General features: G+C 36.5%; 1 protein-coding gene across 2 annotated transcripts; it reads left to right on the top strand.

Annotated features, from left to right (window-relative positions):
- Nucleotides 1–5,183: 5,183 nt before the first annotated feature.
- Nucleotides 5,184–20,636, top strand: LOC132281456 (uncharacterized protein At2g33490-like). 2 transcript variants are annotated; one of them, XM_059783156.1, is made up of 11 exons: nucleotides 5,184–5,517; nucleotides 12,166–12,238; nucleotides 12,394–12,468; nucleotides 13,277–13,338; nucleotides 13,440–13,508; nucleotides 14,948–14,976; nucleotides 15,160–15,367; nucleotides 15,474–15,707; nucleotides 18,210–18,263; nucleotides 18,528–19,524; nucleotides 20,164–20,636. In XM_059783156.1, the coding sequence occupies exons 1-11, from the start codon at nucleotides 5,404–5,406 to the stop codon at nucleotides 20,172–20,174; spliced, it is 1,926 nt and encodes a 641-aa protein (XP_059639139.1). In that variant the 5' UTR covers nucleotides 5,184–5,403; the 3' UTR covers nucleotides 20,175–20,636. The 2 variants fall into 2 exon arrangements, with proteins under 2 accessions (XP_059639139.1, XP_059639138.1); XM_059783155.1 differs by having other exon boundaries at nucleotides 15,145–15,367.
- Nucleotides 20,637–21,950: the final 1,314 nt, after the last annotated feature.

Genomic DNA, 21,950 nt, shown 5'->3' with positions numbered 1-21,950 from the left:
AGCTCGATCGGACCACGGACGAAGCGGGATCGGAGCTTTGATCAAATTTTGGCAGAATGTGAAAAACTGCGTTTTTCCTTCTCCACTTCCACAAAACGTGTGTTTTGTTTAAAAATACCCTACATAGACGTCTACCTTATACTTATAGAGTTTTCCTAAACCCTAGGTTCATTTAAGTCCAACTCACAATCCTAACCGGCCCATCCAATTAACGTAGAAACTTACGACGGCTATAATATAAAATCCTAATTTATACTGTAATTAAAACCCTAGTTAGATGTATTTACCTAATTACCCTATTCACCATTAAATACTTAACAAATAATCTAATTGAACAAAATAATAATTAGTAAACCCAATTAAACCAAATAAGACACACATAAAATAAGACACACATAGAATAATTAAACCAATTACACTTAAACCATTAATGCCAATTAAATAATTAAAACACTAACAAATAATTCCAATCAAATAACTAAACCAATTACACTTAAACCATTAATGCTAATTAAATAATTAAAACATTAACAAGTAATTCCAATCAAATAACTAAAAATAAATATCATTTAAATAAATTAAATCACCACAAAAGAAAACAATTAAGCACCTAATAAAAAAAATAATGACACATAATCAAATAAAATGCACTTAAATAATAAATTAAATACCATTAAATACCAGGAATATCCTTTTTAAAATTAGGGGTATTACAGAAGCTATGTCTTCTCCTGAAGCTAATTTATGGAAAGAAGTCATAAATAGTGAAATTGAATCCATCATGCAAAATCATACTTGGGAGCTGGTGTATCTTCCTCCTGGTACTAAACCTTTAGGGTATAAGTGGATTTTCAAGAGGAAGATGAAGCCTGATGGTTCAATTGAAAAATATAAAGCCCGACTTGTTGCTAAGGGATACAGGCAAAAAGAAGACTTGGATTATTTTGATACATATTCACCAGTCACAAGAATAACATCCATTAGATTGTTACTAGCTATTGCAGCACTGCAAAACTTAGAAATACATCAAATGGATGTTAAGACTGCCTTCTTAAATGGTGAATTAGAAGAGGAAATCTATATGGAACAATTTGAAGGGTTTATAGTTCCAGGAAAAGAAAAGAAGGTGTGCAAACTTGTAAAATCCTTATATGGATTAAAACAAGCACCTAAACAATGGCATGAAAAATTTGACAAAGTGATGTTGTCAAATGGTTTTAAAATTAATGAGTGTGATAAATGTGTGTATGTGAAAAACACTCAAAATGGATATGTCATTGTGTGCCTATATGTGGATGATATGCTAATAATGGGTAGTAATGATGTTATAATCAAAACTACTAAAAAGATGTTGACCAAAAATTTTGATATGAAAGATTTAGGCATAGCTGATGTCATACTAGGAATTAAGATTTCTAGAACATCAGATGGTCTAGTATTATCTCAATCTCACTATATTGAGAAAATATTAGAAAAGTTTAATAAAGAGGATAGTAGTCTTGTAAAGACTCCTGTTGATGTAAATCTTCATTTATCGAAAAATACTGGTCCTAGCATATCACAACTTGAGTACTCTCGCATTATAGGAAGCTTAATGTATTTGACGAATTGCACACGACTAGACATAGCATACTTAGTTAATAAATTAAGTAGATATACTAGTAATCCAGGAAAGAACCATTGGACTGCAATAATCAGGGTTCTAAGGTATTTAAAATATACTATAAGTTATGGATTACATTATTCTAGATATCCAGCAGTACTTGAAGGATACAGTGATGCTAATTGGATATCAGATACAAGGGATTCTAAATCCACAAGTGGCTATGTCTTTACTATTGGAGGAGGTGCCATATCTTGGAAATCTTCAAAACAAACTTGTATTGCCAGATCCACTATGGAATCTTAATTTATTGCTTTCGATAAAGTTGGTGAAGAAGCTGAGTGGCTTCGTAATTTTTTAGAAGATATTCCAAATTGGCCTAAACCGGTGCCCGCTATATGTATACATTGTGATAGTCAATTAGCAATTGGAAGGGCACAAAGTAATATGTACAACGGTAAGTCTCGACATATACGTCGACGACATAATACCGTTAGACAATTACTCTCAAGTGGGATAATCTCAATAGATTATATTAGGTCAAAAGATAATTTAGCGGATCCATTTACAAAAGGTTTGACAAGAGAGTAAGTGTATAGTTCATCGAGGGGAATGTGATTAAAGTCGAAAGCTAACGAGTCATTGTAATGGAAACCCAACCTAGTTGACTGGAGATCCCAAGATCTAGGTTCAAAGGGACAACAGAAATTTTGAATGGCTCACCAGAAGCACTGGGAAGATTTAATCTTCTACCCATTTCTATGATGAGACAGTGTTACCTACAGCGATGAGTAGGATATGCTATGCTTTTAATGACTCTTATACCTTGAAAATTCAAGTGGGGTATGGTAGGATACTCTTAATAAGAAGTCACCTATATGAGTGTGAAGTGGGGCCGCTTCTATGAAAACTTCTAAGGCTAAGTTTTCTAAAGCTCTCATGAAATACCAGGCGTTGTTCAGGGCCATATGAACACAACCATGAGAATCGACTCTGTGCGTGAAGGAACTGTGTGTTTACTATTGTCTTGGTTTATATAAACGGCTGAACAGTTCAAGACATCATGTTCACTGGTTAGCCAGTAAATCCGATAGTAATACACTAGGGAAGGTTCAAGGCCAAAGGCTACCTATCCCGATGCAGTAACTTTCCAACAGTACTCTCTATAGTGTCTGTATCTTCTCCTTTTGTAATCTGAACAAATTTTCATTCATGTTGGGGATTTTTGGAAACGGCATTAGAAAACGCAAACTTTGGAAGGATTTTTAAAAGATTCCACTAAGAATTTTTTGCGAATCTATTGACGAATGCGTTCCTCTCTGCGAGGAGATGAACGTGGTATATTTATTTTTCTCAAATCCGTTTCTGGGTGAATGAGAAATTGGCTCCAAAGTAAGTGATTTATAAAGCCTAAATGGGTGTGAATAAAGTGGGAAATGCTTGTCCCACATCGAAAAAGTAGCAAAACAACCTTGAGTATATATATGTCTAGTATGGGATTTGGGTTTGGGCCCAAGGGCACCCAAGTTTTTAAGAGGGGGAGGACCTAGGCTAGCCTAGATCCGAACCAACTACCACACACGCGCGCGCCGCCCGCCCGACCCGACCCGGTCCGGGCTAGGGCGGGGCTTGATTGTGAAATGGGTTTAACTTTTTACACAAAGTTGGGATGGGCCCGTGTGGTTGAATTTTATTTTGTTGCTGGACTTATCAAAATGGGCCTGTTTACTGGGCTGAATTAATGACCGCCGAGTTGGATTGTTTGCTTGCTGGATTGGACGAAATTAAAGGGCTGGGCTGGATCAGAATTAAAATGGTTTGGGTTTATTTAAACCATAAATCAGTTTTATTTTTGAACCAAGGGTTGCACCTTTTACAAATTAAAAACCACCAACAGCACCCATTCGGACTATGGGTGCACCCATTCAGAATAGGCACCAACAAGCCTATAAATACCCATCATTGGGTTCATTTCAATACACACCAATTCGGAAATCTTCTTCTCTTCTTCTGATTCATCTTTGTTCGGTTCAGCCACTGGTTTGGGTTCAACCTAAACTGGTTTGGATTGGGTTCGAACCTTGGTTTCCAAGTTTGGGTTCAATCTTGGTCTCTGAGTTAGGGTTCAATCCTGGTCTCCGAGTCTGAGTTCAACTGAGAGTACTACACCGAGCCGGTTCGCCTATTCCATTGGTTTGAAGTGCTACTACCAAAGGAAGAAAAGTCGTTGTATCCTGGGAGATAGACGCCGAAGAGTCCGTTAGCAACGTAGCGGGGCGTATCTGTCTTAAGGCTATAGAATTAAATTCTAACCTCGACTTTAACAGGTTCTTTTATTTTATAGTTTTATTTTCTTGATATTAAACTATATAAATATATATAGATTATTATAATAAATATTATATTTACAAATAATATTTAAATAAATTATACTATAGTATATGATACATTTTTGATCCACACCTCCACCATCGTTACCGCCTTTCATCACTGCCACCGTCACCGCCGCCGCCTTCTACCACCATTACCTGCATCACTATTTCCTTCCACCACCATCACCATATTATTGCTACTGTCGCTTTCCACCTCCACAACCATTGCCACCACCGCCACTACTACCATTTATTTTTAAAAAAATTATACTAGAATGTCATTTTGTTAATTTAATTTATTTGTTACTTAGAGGGATATTTTGGAAAACTCAATTTGAAATTTATTCCATTCTAAATTTTAAATTGATCATACTAAACATTATAATGGTTATTATGATTTCATCTCTACACATTCAATATTTATAATTAAATAATAGAATGTGAACGATCATTTATTCCATTCCATTCCTATTTTCATTCTATTTCCACTTGTATTTTATTTCATTTCATTCTTACATACACTAAACGCAGCATTATGGAATGATCAAACTAATTGGTTGATTTATAAATATAGAATTTAGATGGATACGCTCCATTGGCAATTCTTGAATTTTTAAGTTTTTGATAAATTAAAAAAATGTAGCTAAGAAAACTTCCAAAATTCATAGCTCATCGGCTGTCCCTTGGACCCTAGTTTTTACGTTCTTGAGTCTTCACTCTCGCAAGGAATAGTATGAGAAAATTAAAGATGAAAATGGGTAACGGCGGTCAATGTGTTTAGTGTTTGATTACGATTTAGAAGTCCCTCTTTCCTTGTCATTAAATAAAAAATAATAGTAAAACAAAAAAGTATGACTTTGACGGTTCCATTCATACAACATTGACAATCAAATAAATTGCAAGCAATGGATATCTTCCACGTCACACAACTTTGACGATTTGAACCGCATCTCCCCCACTCGTAGCGATACTCACTTCCTCCCTCTTACACGCGCAAAAGTAGCGAGAACCACGCGCAGTCAAAATCCCCATAACAGCAATAGTAATAGTAATAGCAATATTTCTTGATTTGAGTTCACCACAGTCACCCACCGCTTCACGTACTTAAAATTCATGTACTCGCTGTATTCGCTTGACACGTTTTTGTGTATAAAAGGATTTTGGTCTGGTCAAAGTTGTGCGCACAAAGCATCCCTTTCTACACATGTCACCGTATTAGCGATTGCCCTTTTTCGGCGAATAACGTTAGAATTTCTCCGCTTCGCTCTTCTTCGGCTTTCTTCTTCGTCTCTCTTTTCATCTTCCACGATCTGTTATTTCTTCTAAGATTATATTAGATTAGATTAGAAGGAGAGAGTATTGATTTCTCTCTATATCTATCTCTATATCTGTATAGTTAGTATATCACTGTAATTGGATTCGTCTAAAATGAAGTCGTCTTTTGGGAAGCTGCGAAAATTTGCACTCCACAAAGGCGATGCCAAGCAAAAGAAAGAGTATCAAGGTTCCACGATTTACGATGAGCTCGTTCAAGCTTCCGAGGTACTCTATTATTTGCGTCGAACTACTTAGGTGTTTTCTTTTGTTCTAATTCTTGTAAATATTTATTTACTCTGGAACAAGGATTTATAAAATCACCTTCAATTCAATTAGGGTCGTTTAGTCAATTAGTTTATCATAACTTTATTTACACTATATTTTCGACTTTTTGTTATTGTAATGTAATTCATTATAAATCATCTAAATCAAAAGATATGAATCTGGGTCATTGCAGCTAAATCATCTAAATCAAAGGGTATGAATCTGGGGCATTGCAGCTGCCTTAACTAGTATGAATGATTCGAACCAAGTGTTTCACGCAGCAACTGCTATACACAACTGCTTTCTACAACAACAACCAAGCCGCCCTTTTCCCAATTAATTAGGGTTGGCTACATGAATCTCATATTTCCATTTGGCTATTTTCAAGGCCATAGTCTCAATCAATTCACATGCTATCATAATTTTTTACTAATTCTACCCAAGTTAACTTTGATCTTCCTCTTTCCCCTAATATTATCCCTAATGTGAACTATGTCACTTTTGCTAACTAGTGGACTTAAAATGTCTTCTTTATCCATGTCCAAACCATCCTAACCGATTTTTTTTCTGATTTTATCTACTATTGGTGCTACTTCAACCATCTCCCGACTTTGATCATTTCTAATTCTCTTGTTTATAGTCTACCACACATTCATCTCACCATTCGCATTTCTGCCACACTCACTTTATGCAAATGTTATTTCTTAGTTGCCCAACATTTGTTATGATAAAGTATGGTTGGTCTAATAGCTATTAGATGGAACTCCCCTCTCAATCGTTAGGGAATTCGCCTATTACATAATACACAACTGCTATCTGATTGCCAAATTAAAAATTTCAACCATTTCTCACTTTGATAGGGATTTAATACATATTTGAAGACACACACACACACACACACACACACATACAACTTATTTAATTTACATAATGTGTGATTTTCTTTTTTAAAAAGTGATAGGATAGTTAAGATAATAGGATCACTGTATTGCTGTAGAACTGGAGGGGAAAAAAGTGCATGCCGAGCATAAAAGAGCTTTCAGAACCCCAAGTCCAAATTTTAACATCTTTATATTATTAAGTGGTGCATGGCAGTAGCAATAAGCTGGTGTCCGGCAGCTGTAGGAGTGCAAAACCACGAAGGAAAGGTATTTCCAGCAATAAACAAGCAGAAAAACAGAGAGATAAGCAACAAAATTGAAGTTGGAACGTAGATAGGTGAGTTCTAGGGCAAAGAAACCCGAGAGAAACTCTAAATCTGATTTTCTGGAATTAAAAAAAAAACTAACTGCATACAAAGTCTCTTAATAGACTATTTATATTAGGGTTACAGAAGCCCTAGCATCCTAGCCCTTGATTACTTCAATAACTAGTAAATCCTAACCCTCCAAAATACTTAAAAACTCACATGACAGTCACATGATTATTTAAAAAGACTAGGACTGTAACTATCATCTACCAAATAACATAAAACATAAAAATCAAATAAGACACATACAAACCCGGTTGGGAAAAACTCGATTCTGACCAGAGAGCCTTCACAACTTCAGCATATATTTTTGGATCAATTCTTTTCATCTCTTCTTCAGCAATACATGTACTGGCACTAGCAGGTTTACCCAACCATTTCACTAGAAACCACATATACTGGTTGCCCCTCCTTGATTTCGGCTCTTTAACATCGACTACATCTTCGACAAAATCTGGTTGCACTTTGGGAAAGTACTTAGAGTTGTGCCTCTGAAGAAACTGGTTCCCATCAAATCCTTCAAACGAATACAAATCAGACACATTGAAGATTGGGCTTATTTGGAGCTCAGGTGGCAACTCTATAGTCTATATTGTACGCATTTGAGCTAATTTTCTTCAGCACCTTGCATGGCCCAAACTTCTTTGACTTCAGTTTATGGTAACTGCGTTTTGGGAATCTGTCTCGCCTCAAATGCACCAAAACCATGTCACCCTCGTCAAAATCCTTGACTTTCCGGTGTTGATTGGCTGTTGTTGCATAGGATTCATTACTAGCCTTTATTGCTGCCCTTACTTCTTCGTGCACTCCTTTGATGTGATATGCAAGTGCCTCTCCAGCATCACTCACTTTTACCTCTTGTGGTAGTGGAACTAGATCAAGAACATGCTGAGGTTTTTGTCCATAAGCAGCTTCAAAGGGTGTCTTCTTTGTCAATCTATTCATGGAATTATTTTATGCAAATTCAGCTTGCAAACCATGAGCTGAAACAATAAAGCCAAGAAACACAACTTTGTCGCACAAAAAAGAGCACTTTTTAAAGTTTACATACAGCTTCTCCTTACGGAGAAACTCCATGACTTGGTGCAAGTGGACTAAATGCTCTTTACTTGTATGACTATATATTAGTATGTCATCAAAATAATAAACCACAAATGAGCCCAAGAAAGGTTTAAGTACCCCTGTCATAATTCGCATAAATGTGCTAGGAGCATTGGATAGTCCGAATGGCATCACTAACCACTCGTAAAGTCCATTTGGAGTTTTGAAGGCTGTCTTCCATTCATCACCACTCCTCATAGGAATCTAATGATACCCGTTTCTCAAGTCTATTTTGGAGAACACCTTGGACCCCACTAACATATCAAGCATATCCTCTAATCGAGGGATAGGAAACTGGTATTTTATTGTAATTTTGTTGATGGCACGACTATCCACACACATCCTCCATGATCCATCTTTTTTTGGTGTTAGCAATGCTGGAATAGCGCATGGACTCTTGCTCTAACGCACAAAACCCTTAACAATCAAGTCTTCCATTTGCCTTTGAATTTCAGCTCGTTGTGCGGGTGGCATTCTATGAGCAGGAAGATTTGGTAAAGCTACACCAGGCACCAAGTCAATAATATGCTGAATACTCCTCATGGTGGCAAGCCTTGTGGTAAATCATCACCAACAAGGTCTTGGAACTCCATCAGTATATGCTGAATTTCAATTGGATGCTCATCAAATTTTAAAGGCTGGTCCTCTTGTACTTTCTTAGCAACAAGCGCATGCATAACTCCCACTTCCTTGCTCTCAAGTTCAAACTCGTGGGCTGTCAAAAAACCCATTAACTTTGGCAGCCTAAGGAGTGTCGGTGATTTGTTCTTTAAGTGGCTGCAAAGTCAACTTTTTCCCATCTTTATGAAATGAGTAGGTGTTGGCTCTAGTATGATGGATCATGTCTTTGTCAAACAACCATGGCCTTCCTAATAAGACATGACAGGCATCCATACGAGCAATATCACACCAAGCTTCATCGTTAAGTGTATTACCAGTGAATTTAACCAAACACTGTGAAGTGACCGGCACCTCGTTCCCCTTTCGGAACCATGCAACCTTGTAGGGATTAGGATGCTTCTCAGTTTGTAACTTGAGTTTGTCTACCGCCTCATGCGAATTAATGTTTTCACTATTTCCTCCATCAAGAATCATGTTACACACCTTTCCACCACAAAGGACTCGGGTCCGGAATATATTGTGTCGTCTCCGGTCTTCTTTCTCGACTTTGGGTGTCTCATCACTCGTCTCACGATCAAAGTTTCTCCTTCTACCGGAAAAAGATCAATAACTTCCTCTCCGTTGTCATACTCATCAAATACTGGTTCACGTAATTTTGTTTCTTCATCTTCAAACTCGGCTAAGTTCACCCTTCGTTGTGGACAAGCGTAAGACGTGTGCCCCTTCTGTCCACAAGTGAAACAACGAACTTGTGAAGTGCTGCCACCCTTTGAATTGCTTACACCAGCACAGTTTTGTGGTCCGAATCTTAATATTTCCTTCCCCTTTTCACTCCTATCAGCACCCCCAATGTTTCTACCTCCTGCTTGGGCACTTGGGATAGCACCTTGAGCACTTCGAACACCTCCAACAGCAGCTGTACTCCTCTGCCAAATAATATCTGGGCGTCCAGAAAAAACTCTCCTGCCGCCACGATGCATCACTCTTCTTTCCGCCATTAAGGCATATTGTCGAGCATCTTCTAGCCCCATCTCATCTCTAATGGACCGATGCAAACCAGAGAGATAACGAGATGTCAATTGTTCGTTACTCGTTTAAACCAACTCGAATCGTGAGATTGTTGAACTCAGATGTATATTCTTCAATGGACATGTCTTATTGTTACAAACTATGAAACATTTCATAAACTCCATTGAATAATCAGCAGGCAGAAACTGCTTTCGCAATTTTGATTTCATATGTTCCCATGTGTTGATTTTTTGCTTCCCTTGCTGTTCTTCAACTCTCTTCCACCATTGAAGTGCAGTACTCTTCAACTTGAGCCTTACAAACAATACCTTTCTATCTTCTGCCATAGGCTTCCACTCAAAGTAAATCTCCAAGCTTGCCTCCCAATCTAAATAATCTTCGGCGTGCATCTTTCAATAGAAGTCAGCAACTTCAATTTTAATTCCTCCACCATTCAAATCCAACGCACGAATCAACCTCTCTTCCAATCCGTCGCGATCCAGATTTTATGGATTTCTAGCATTATTAAAGGGTTTTCCTTTTCTTTGTCAAAATATTCATCCTCAAGACTACCTTCCGGTACATCCAATGGGCCGCGGTTGCCTTCCGGAATCTCCATACGGGCTTCTGCACGTTCCTTTCATTGAAGAGCTTGCACTGCTCTTGACAAATCTTCAATCATACGCCGCATCTCAGCCATCTCTGTTTGTTGGGCTTGGTTTCCTCTTCCACGACCTCTACCACGTCCAACCATGGTGTAGTCCTAGGCTTTTTCTTCGGCTCTGATACCAATTTGGTTCAGGCCAGTAGCAATAAGCTGCTGTCCGGCAACTGTAGCAGTGCAAAACCACGAAGGAAAGGGATTTCCAGCAATAAACAAGCTGAAAAACAGAGAGATAAACAACAGAATTGAAGTTGGAACGTACATAGGCGAGTTCGAGGGCAAAGAAACCCGAGAGAAATTCTAAATCTGATTTTCTGGAATAAAAAAAACTGCATACAAAGTCTCTTAATAGACTATTTATACTAGGGTTACAGCAGCTTTATCATCCTAGCCCTTGATTACTTCAATAACTAATAAATCCTAACGGTCCAAAATACTTAAAAATTCACATGACAGTCACATGACTATTTAAAAAGACTGACTGCAACTATCATCTACCAAATAACATAAAACATAAAAATTGAATAAGACATATACAAAATAAGCAAATAACTAAAATTCTAAGATAACTAGAACCCAAGCCCAGTTGGCTAGCAGGCCCGATTAGTCTTGGAAAGCCTTGTAGATGCTCCTGCATCATTAAGGTAATGCATGCACTAAAGAGGATCATAGAGAGTACACAACATCCCTTTTACAAAAGAGAAATAACATTTGCATTGGAGGCTGTAAAAGAAGATAAAATGAATGGGATACCACAAGCCTTAGCCACATTGTTGCCACTCCAAATCTGTTGCTCTTATTTCCCCCACTGCCACTACGACAAGCTTGAGTATTTATTTCATGTTCTACATTTTGTCTTGTTTTTAAGTCCGCATGCTTGTTAATTTATGGGCAAACTTGCAAAGTATTAGGTGTTGATACTTAACAATGACCTAGAGTTAAGTGTTCTGCAGCTCCCAAAATTTCCTATATGTTGCTGTTATTTATATATTAGCAATGGGAATGAATCTTTCCCTAGATTGTAAGGGAACACAAAGGCGCGAGGATACATCAGCATGCTAGAACTAATTCATTCCTGAATGTCCCACTTAGTGGTAATCATATGAATGTACCTATATTCTCAGTTGTCATAGTCCTCATTGGGGGATCACATGTAAAGAATGGACTTGTCAGAATCATTTCTTGGACTTACCCTTTTACTCTTTAACTTTGCTCATAAATACCCCAAGCTGAAAAAAAAAAATATCACAGAGATGATAAAATTGTTTATGAATATGTGGTAGGCCATTATAATGGTGACAATTGAACGCTGTTTTACCAGCAGCGTCCTCTTAAAACACTTATCTCCCTGTATATTTTTATATCTCCTTTATGAGTCTTTACCAGCATTCTCTTCATTATTCACATTTTTTTCTCCCTTGTGTTGTAAAGAAGAGGCTTGAAAGTTGAACCTCACCCTCCCTCAAAGTAGTTGGAACTTGAAACCAAGGCTGTTGAGTTAAATTGAACTATGATTTTGCGTAATTATCAAAAGCAGTCATCTCATTTTCCTCGATGTGATTGAATAATCTGCTTAGAAAGGTTAACCCATGCCAATCAAGAGATATACAAAATAATTTACTGGTTCTCAAATGTAATTTAAATTTACTCATAAAATGCATGTATTAAGAAGATTGTAGAAAGTTCAAAGCAATATCTCTTACAAAAGAGGAGTAATTCATTCACTGGAGCAATATGAAAGAAGAGAAATGCTTGATGTATCTGATACCCTCCACATGTTGTTGCATTGTTGGCAACACTATCTTTCTTATCGCCATTGCCGCAGGCCTTTGGTGCCATCTACACAGGCTATCTTTACTCTCAATTATGTATGAAAACTTTGTAGTTTCATTCTATTCACTCTTGCTTTTCCTCTGCAGTTCTCCTGGAAAACCTTATGATTTCATTTATTTCCCTCTTTTTACAGGATATGCAAAGCATGAGAAATTGTTACGATAGCTTACTTTCTGCAGCTGCTGCCACAGCAAATAGTGCATATGGTACTTATGGACTGAATTTATATCTAAAGTCATTTTCTTGCCTTCACATAACTATCAAACTAGGAATGGTGCAAAAGTTCTCTTAAAATGCCATTTCAGTAATGTTTTAACTTTATGTAACAATATATAAATCTTTTAGTTATCTGCATTTTCAGAATTTTCGGAGTCATTGAGGGATATGGGTGCCTGTCTAGGGGAGAAAACTGCATTTGATGATGATGAAGAAAGTGGTAAGTTATTGCTTGGAAGAAATAAATAGTGAAATCGGCATAGTTTGTATAGTTTTGACTGGAGTTGACTTAAAAGCAGAACTTTGGATACTTGAAAACGAAAAGTATGGCAAATTATTATACAATAGATATTTTATAATGTTATACACTATATTTATATTATATTATACGTAAATACTAATTATATATTTTATTACATATAATATATATTATTTAACGCTTTTAATTTATTATAATAATTATATGTTAAATATATCACATTTTAATGTTACACATAATGTATGTATGTGTATAAATACAAATGTTTGGTGATGGTGTTTTGTCTTAGTATATCTTATTTTGATTCTCTGATGGAATGGAATGCTCATTCATTTACCCTGGAAGAGGAATGGTCATTACAACATTTCCATTAAACGTGGATAGAGTTAGTAAGGAAGGATATGATAGCATGCGGTTTAAGAGATAGTATGGCCTTGGAGTGAATTGGAAAAATCTATTCATGTAGCTGATCCCAAGTAGCTAGAAAAAAGGTTTTGTTGAGTTGAGTTGAGTTGAAGTAGAATTGCCTGAACTTTCCATTTGTGTTGTGCTAAAGTTAAGAATTTATTAGGCAAATCACTCTTATGCTTGGCTTCATTAACAACGGTACCATTTCTCTCTTTGCTTCGTGTCCAATTGTTGCCAGATTTAGTAAACTTCTGCTTAAACTAGAGAAACGAGCATTTTTAGTATTGTAATAATTTTTGTTTTGTTTTTTGAATTTCAAGAAATATATAATTTATGCTGTACTTGCCCTTTATATATGTAGGCAGAGTATTATCAATGCTGGGGAAAGTGCAGTTCGAGCTCCAGAAACTTGTTGATAGCTATGTGAGTGCTTGTTGCTATGTTGTATGCTGCAGCACACTTTGTGGTATCACTTTATGATGTTTACTTCAACATAGTAATGACCTGCTGCTTTCCCATCTCAGCGCTCTCATATAATCTCAACAATTACAACCCCATCAGAGTCTCTTCTCAATGAACTTCGGACAGTGGAGGTTGGTCCATGTGGATTCTGTTACTATTGTTGTGGTTATTTTCGTTATCCATATTACCTCTTATTCCTTTATATTGCCTTCTCCAAGTGAGTTGCACCAAATTGAATCTCTTTGTTTCTTGATATATCTGAGCTTTTGTCATTGTTTACAACATGCCTAATGCGTAGTTGCATAGCACATACATTTCACTGAAATAAACTTCATCTCACCTCTCGAAAACTATCTTTGTGTAAAGTCCTTATGTTTCGAACATTAAATCTATGTAGAGGATATAGTTGTTTAGACAATTTTATTCAGTGAATTGTACTAAGATAGATCTCTGCCTATATTGTGTTCAGTGTATGATCTTTCACTCCGCCTGTACCAAAGCTTGGAGAGGAGCTGAGACTAGACTCATAAAAAAAACTCATTTAGGCTCCTTCACCAATCGAACATACCAAATTCAGCCTTATTTTTCAAGCTTATTACTCAATACGTCAATCTTGATCATAGCCAGCTTCATCAAAAATTGGTTTGTGAACAGTTGAAGGTGGCATCATATAGTTCCTGGAACATAATCTTGAGCAGCTTATCCAAATAAAAACCTTTAGAAAAAATGTTGACTGTCAATATATGTACAATCTTTTAGGCATGACATAAGGATTAAAGTATATGAAAAGGGTGCTGGATTAGGCTTACAAACAGGTTTGCTATGCCCACAAGCTTGATCTTAGTCAAACCTAAATATTTTAAGGTTAAACAGGGAGTTGAACTTGACAGAGCTTGAGTTCAATTCAAGCTTGATCTAGTTACAACTAAGCCAAGACTGAACAGCCAATACTGGGCTTATTTGCAACTATAATGTTCTATTTTTTAAAATATAAATATAGTTCTCTTTCTTGTGATATTAATAATAAATCATGAAGATAGGAGAAGAAAAAACAGCAAATAAAAAAACTGCTTCCTGTAAATAAATTAATAGAGTTCTTATTTAACAACTTGACATGTACCATAATTTTCTGAGGGGTGAGACATTGCATTAAACATGGCATGTTCATACATACACAATCACTTGTTGTGTTTATGCATGCATATTCAGGCAAATGCTGCATAGAAGTGTAAATTTTATATTGGTGCTCTGTTAATCTTGACCCTTGCCAACAGTCTAGACAATAATATCCAAGCGAGCCCTTGATGTAGTGCTGCCTTGTAAGTGCTTCAATGGCATTTGTGATAATAATCAATTACAGGTGCACCCAGCTGATTTAATTGATAAAAATGAATTTCTTGTAAATTTGCGCCCTATTAATTTTCGTTATGTGATGCGTGGGCTTTATCCTTAGCTGGGAAGGCCCATCAGGTTGGTGTCTGATAGATGCCATTGTTACTCTGGCATTTTATTTTCACAGCATCATAATGTAAATTATGCTCATATTGCTTTATCTTGTTTGCTGGTGCAGGAGATGAAAAGGCAGTGCGATGAGAAAAGGTACACAACATTTTAGTTTATCAAGTTTCGTTGATTGAGGCAATATATTTATTGCTTGGTTGTACAATCTTCAGAAATTTATATGAATATGATGGCACAAGCTGCACAAACAGTATAGATCACTTCTGCATCTAAGTTTCTTTGATTGAAGTATTATTTATTCATTAGTCAAACAATCTTCAGAAATGTATACAAATACATGATGGCACAGCAGCGAGAAAAAGGATGGTTAAAAAGCGGAAAAGGGGAAAGTTTTACTCAGCAGCAATTACAAGCAGCGCGTGATGAGTATGATGATGAGGCAACTCTATGCGTTTTTCGATTGAAATCTCTTAAGCAAGGGCAGTGCCACAGTCTCTTAACTCAGGCAGCTCGTCATCATGCAGCTCAGGTGTTTCTTTTATCTTCCCCTAAGTTCAAATGTCATTTTTTTTTTTTTTTAATGACGTGAATAATTGTTTATTTGCCTTCTCCCTTTTGTTCTTCCATGAAAGCAGTTGAATTTCTTCCGCAAGGGACTTCAATATCTTGAAGCAGTTGAGCCACACATAAAACTGGTAACAGAAAAGCAGCACATTGATTACCAACTAAGTGGACTTGATGACGGGGAAGGTGGGGAGGATGAAGGTGTGAATAGCTATGGGACTACTGATGACGGGGAATTGAGTTTTGATTATAGACAAAATAAGCAGGGGCTTGATGCTGTTTCTATATCAAGGAATTCAATGGAGGTAAGTTCATTCTACAGAGAAACATGATATGCCAAGTTTCCTTTCATATATGCCAAGACAAAGCTCTGAATTTCTTTTTTGTGTTTTTTTATATGAAGTGGTTGCATTAAGATGCATCCGTTAGTTTATTAATATGTTCCTAATATTACACCACACGCACGAATTTCTGTACCTGAAACTTTTTAAAGACCAGTTCTTTTAAAAATATTTCCAATGTGCTAGCATATGCATATCATATGATCATCATAGCCTAATTTTTCTGACTCATTTTCTGAATACGTAGATCTGTTAATGTTTAATCAGAATTTGAAGTTAGACTGCCTAAAACTTACAGCTGGAGTGATTATGCTTTTCACGTTGGCGAAAGATAAACAAATTTATACTCTGGGGCATCCTGGATATCCTATTGTTTATTTAGTCCACGACACATTTAACACTAGAAAAGACTCCGTGTTTGGTATGTTAATGATTTACAGCTTGTTTCTAAACTGTTGTTAACTTATATATTTAATTTATCAACACACTCTTTCATGTGCGAGCTAACTTCCTCTCATAAGTGCCTAAACACATGAATGTGTTATAGTTACTAGGGGGATACTTACCCCAACACACACGCACACAAATAATAAAAATAATGATATATTAACCTTCAAAAGCACTCTCACACTCCACAATTGTCCCCAAAAGGACCCTTACATTCCAGTGTTGAGGGATAACGTGTCATTTTTTCATTAGATGGTCAAATAACGTGTAATAGTACTTTTGTGGCGGTCGATTTCACATCCTTTTTACTTTCATCACATATTCCATTTTTTTATTATTATTTTTTGACTATTCGTACTTAATCTTCTTAGTTTATGCCTTTATGGACATTTTAGGATTTTGCATAGTGACTTTCTTTTATCATCATGTTCTTAGTAAGAATGATTGATTGGGCAAGTTTGGGATTCATTCTCACTTTAGGTTTCCCATCTTCTCACTTTATGAATCATACACGAATGAAACATATATGGTGTGACATTTATGTCACAATTAAGAACTGATTGCAGCTTAATGATATTGTTAATTATATTAATAAATCTATAAATAATATTTAATATTAAGATTGTTTTCTATTAATGGATTTTGGTACTATTCTAGCTCAAACTTAGTATATGAGTTTAATAAATAAAAAAGGGGGCAGTAGTGTACCATTTTGGGTTGAGCACCTATTGCAGTGTCAATGTCATCCTCAACCCAAATCCAATGTATTTATTAAATATCCTGGATAGTTTAATCCCATTGTCTTACCTGTTTCAAATCCTTCAATCCAAGAGATCTTGGGAGACTTCGCTAGCCTATTATTCCCACAATTTTCAATTTTCTTTTAATTGAATAAGAATTATAAATCTTTTCCGAACAAGAAATCCAATGTTAATTAGCTTATGTTTGTTTCTAGAACTGTCTTGTTTGGTGGGATTTAAAGCTTGTTCAGATGAAGATACATATATAATTCGATAATCTTATCTGGTTATATGTTGAACTGAATTGGACCACATAAATCCTCATTTACTATTCAGCTCTATGACTCTGCCTAGTGCCATATTCTTTGCTTTAACGTAACTCATCACTTGTTTTCTTGCTCATCTCAACTCATGTTCTCTTTGGCCTTCCTCTTGTTCATGTAACAAATTCAACTGAAATGATGGGATCACTTGTCATTTTAAAACCATTCATTTGTTTTCTTTGCACATTACTGGACCATATTAGAATTTTTTCTTTCATTTTGCCCTATCATCCTCATCTTAACCAATGACACAGCCAGAAAATTATTTAGTGGGGATATACTAAAATCTTAACAAAATTATAGGTATAAAATATAATCAAAAGAATTCAGTGGGGGCTCGGCACATCATAGCTCCGTCCCTGATCTCAACTTGATTCAATTTTTGAACTTTACAACCATATACTTCCTAAGATGGAGGAAAGTTGACCTGAATTTCTCTTTGATTTCATTGGTCTCCTATGATTACACAAGATTATATTCATGATCTTTTTTACAATGACATAAAAGTTAAAAATGTTTTGTTAATTAAGTTAAAATAACAGTTACCACATTATATATCATCAATGAGAATTTTAGTGGCCCATTAGGCGTTGAAAGGCCCACCTGCCGACTCAGGAATATTCCTGTATTACATGGACTCGGAAGGAAAATACAATCTGATACATGTATTTAAATGGGTCAATTTCCATATTATGTCCTTAAATGACATTGTTTTGTTGGATGTTATGATGATCTGGGTTAAGGATTTCCCTTCTCAGGGTGTAACCATCATCATGGACATGCAACCCACCCAGTCTAACCATTTTTTTCCCTTTGCATATTTAACTACAGATGGTGTGGGCATAATGATTATCAGAGTGTGGGCTTTTATTTTGTTTTGCACTTATTAGTTATGTACTGCTCTTACCTACATACATCAGATCTTAACCCTGTGTCTCGCATGGCTGATTGTGCAGTTGGATCAAATGGACCATTCATGTACACAGGCTTCAACAGTGGAAAATGCAGAGGTACAAAATTCTGTGTCCTTTTATAATAGTTTATTGGAATTGTAAATTGTTTATAGATTTTCCTGAGAACAAATCCATTAACTATCCCTGTGAGAATTAATACATAATCAAATCCACCAAGTATTTTCATTCTCGGGTATAAAAACTGAACTTCTTCAGATAAATTCTGTCTTTGTTTTTTTTTTTCCAAGTCTGAGTATCCCTTCAATTGTCAGCTTACATATATCTATTTCTATGATTTATCTTAATTTTTCACATCTGCAGATAAATTTCGACAAAAACCAAGCGGAGCAGGTTTTCATTCGGGAACCTCGAGTGGGCAGCTATTCTGCCCCAATATTTCCAGATAAGAAGTTTGATCCTGCTGAAAGGATTAGAGAACAACCATCAACTGAACGGAAGTTTCACTCTTATGTGCTACCCACTCCAGTTGATTCAAAGAGTTCAATTCCTTCAAGAACAAGTAGCTCCGCTCCCCGCTCAAGGCCCCAGAATTTGTGGCATTCTTCCCCGTTGGAACCTGCAAAACATGATAACTTATCAGCATCTACCATATCAAAGCCACAATCGGTACTCAAAGAGAGCAACAATAACAATTCGTCCATCCAACTGCCCCCTCCTTTGGCCGAGGGACTTTTACTTCCACAGTGTGATACACATAATGTATATGATACTAAAAAATTCAAAAGACAATCGTTCTCTGGTCCATTAACAAGTAAACCATTGTCAACCAAGCCTGTTTTGTCTGCCAGCGGCCCCATTACCTCTACTGGACTTCCTCAACTGGTTTCTGGATTGCCTTCTAGAGGATCAGTTCCTTATCCTGCTTTATCTCCTAAGGTGTCCCCCACTGCTTCACCTCCCCCTGTATCTTCGCCCAGAATAAATGAGCTCCATGAGCTTCCTAGGCCCCCGTGTAGTTTAGCTTCCAAGCCAACAACTTCGTCTGGTTTGATTGGGCACTCAGCCCCATTAGTCTTCAGAAATCAAGAGCTTTCTCCAACAAATAGAAACCCTTCAGTAGCACTAAATGTGGCATCTCCACTTCCAGCTCCTCCATTAACTGTTTGTCGAAGTTTCTCCATACCCTCTAGCAATCAGAGAGCAATAGCATTAAATGTGGCCAAGCCATTAGAAATGCCTCAAATTTCAGAAAAAACTGAAAAAGTGGCTTCTCCTCCACTGACGCCTATTTCCCTTTCGAATGTCAAGCCATTATCAATTGTTTCGGAGGTCTCCTCTCACTCTGGGCAAATCAGAGGTAACTAAGATACTTCTTACAATACTATTTCATATGTTGGCTGATAGATGTTGAAAGATCCCATAATCTCATTTACCCTTAATTTAGGCGCTATAATTCCTCATAGGCTGCTTTTGGAATTTGGGGAAAGAAAAATTTATGAAATGGTTGTTTATGGTGGCACCCTGAAATATTGGGAACTGGGAAAAAGCTTTTGGGCATATGCATTCCATTACCAAATGCAGCCTTAAATCAGTTTTTTTTGTTTGCTGTGAAGTATTGCACCTATCATAGTTTCTAAAGGTCATCGTGATTCTCTTTTGGGCATATGCATTCCATTACCAAATGCAGCCTTAATCTGTTTTTTTTTTGTTTGCTGTGAAGTATTGCACTTATCGTAGTTTCTAAAGGTCATCGTGATTCTCATTTAGAACTGAGAAATTTCTCAACTTGTTCGATGCTCCAAAGGTCCATGAGTGTGTGGCAATTGCATACATTATTGGGTTGGGGGGTGGTGGTGGTTTGATTGTCATCTCCAAAACCCCCAAATGAAGCTACATATTAATATATATTGAAGTATTTATTGATTTATTTTATCCTGCTTATGTTTTTTTTTTTTTTTTTTTCTTTTTTTTTGTTTTAAATGTGAACTTGGTACAGGTGGGAGCTGATTTTCATGTAAATTTAATGAAGCTGTATTATTTTGGTTGGATTTTTTTCTGATCATCTTGATGCTCTGGGTAAAGGTCTGTAAATATGATTTTTCCATGTATTGTTTTGTTTTCCACCGAATCCTTGTTCATCACGGTCATTATTTACAATGAGAATTTAGGTCATCACAATTTTGTTGTTACAATGATCATGGATCGTATCATGTATATCTCTTAAGGAATGAACGTTGCTTCAGTTTTTCTCCACTGAGGAAATTGTGGAAGGAGGAGATGTTACAAATGAATGGTTTTGCATATTCTTGGTTTATAGTGCAAGGCAGAATTGATTTTAAAGTTTGGGCTTTGTTTGGATAAAATTTGGTAGCCAAAGGGCAATATTGTAGTGTTGGAACTTTATGGCACCGTTGATTCTTATGAAGCTACTCTAAAATATAATGTATGGATGGATTCCTTTTGTGCGAATGAATGTTTTTGCAAATCAGTCTCCATAGAGAACAAGTGGTGGTTCCCCTCCCTTATATTTGGTCAATTTTGTTATATAGTTTTGTGTTTTTCGCATGACTGACAAGAATATTGAGAGAATCTCAGTTACATTACTATGTTGGAGATGGAAATGAGACTAGTTGTTTTCATGTTCATTAATGAATTTTGATGTGTGTGAGTCAGCAAAAAAAAAGGTATTGAGTAGGATGGTGAAAGCTGAAATTGATTAGAGTGGAGGGTAATTTTGAGGTGAATGGTAGTAAATGCAAAATAAAAATGAGAGGCAGGTGGTGGAGTTGCTTTTGATGGGGATGGGGATGGGGTGACGCTCATTCCGTGGTGGCAGAATTGTGTTTTAGTAGTAGTAGGAATTAGGTGGATGCCTCCTTTTTACAATAATAAAAAATTGCTACTTAGCCCTTCTAGGCTTACTGGAGTAATAGAATGTAGTAGTAGCATATTGTTGTAATTGGCGGGAGCTTTTAGTCACATGGATCAGTAATGAGCATTGGTATTGGATTGTGCTTCCCACTGGTTTGATCTCCACCAACTATTAATAGGGGGTATTATTAAGTTGATTCTAATATGCCGGATGAGAGAGTGAGTTATTAGGGGGTCCACATGGTGTGCGGATGGATGCTCAATGTCAACATCATATCATCTATCATCTTTTCCGTGTCCTCAACCCTTTGGGATCTCTCTTTTTTTGTTTTTTCCTTCACAAAATGCTAAACAGATTCTAAATATAATAATATATATATATATATATAGGAGTAGATAATGTATATACAGGAGTAGGTCACTCACTTTCTCCTCCTATCTTTGCATCTTCTTTCTCTCTCAAAAACCATTCTCCTTTTTTATAATAAACGCGTGCCATCTCTTTCTTATCTCTCCCTAAGATTGTTCTAGTGTTTGAGAAAGGCAATAATAAAAAAAATATGTAAAGCCAACAGAGACGAGAATTAATACAAATCACACATGTTTCATTGGTTTGCTTGCAATTCACATCTCTCGGGTTATGCCAAATACGTTCAAATTTGTAATGGAGAATCCGAATTTGAACTCTTGGACACTCACCACCTCTCAGTGAGACCATCACAACCTAGTGGGGTCCACATGGTGTCCTTAACGATATGCAGGGCTGGATCGAATTCTCTCCTCACTATTCAATTTGTAATTAGAGAAGAGGAACAATACTTCAACTTAGGCCAAATGCATTGAATGCATCCCACCGAGGATGCATTTCGCCCAACACTGGTATTGTAGTGTATTTTGATTGGGTGAGTGTAC

The sequence above is a fragment of the Cornus florida genome, unplaced genomic scaffold (assembly GCF_030987335.1).
Source record: "Cornus florida cultivar Cherokee Brave unplaced genomic scaffold, ASM3098733v1 CherokeeBrave_3.0.0_Hap2_Chr11, whole genome shotgun sequence".
Classification (NCBI taxonomy): Eukaryota; Viridiplantae; Streptophyta; class Magnoliopsida; order Cornales; family Cornaceae; genus Cornus; species Cornus florida.
This window is presented reverse-complemented; position numbering and strand designations above follow the sequence as displayed.

Bases quoted from the DNA above. Each gene is read 5' to 3' on its own strand.
- LOC132281456 (XM_059783155.1), top strand. From the start codon at position 5,404: ATGAAGTCGTCTTTTGGGAAGCTGCGAAAATTTGCACTCCACAAAGGC. The intron at 13,509-14,947 runs GTTGGTCCATGT...TTGCTGGTGCAG, and splicing joins ATGAACTTCGGACAGTGGAG to GAGATGAAAAGGCAGTGCGA. The intron at 15,708-18,209 runs GTAAGTTCATTC...CTGATTGTGCAG, and splicing joins TATCAAGGAATTCAATGGAG to TTGGATCAAATGGACCATTC.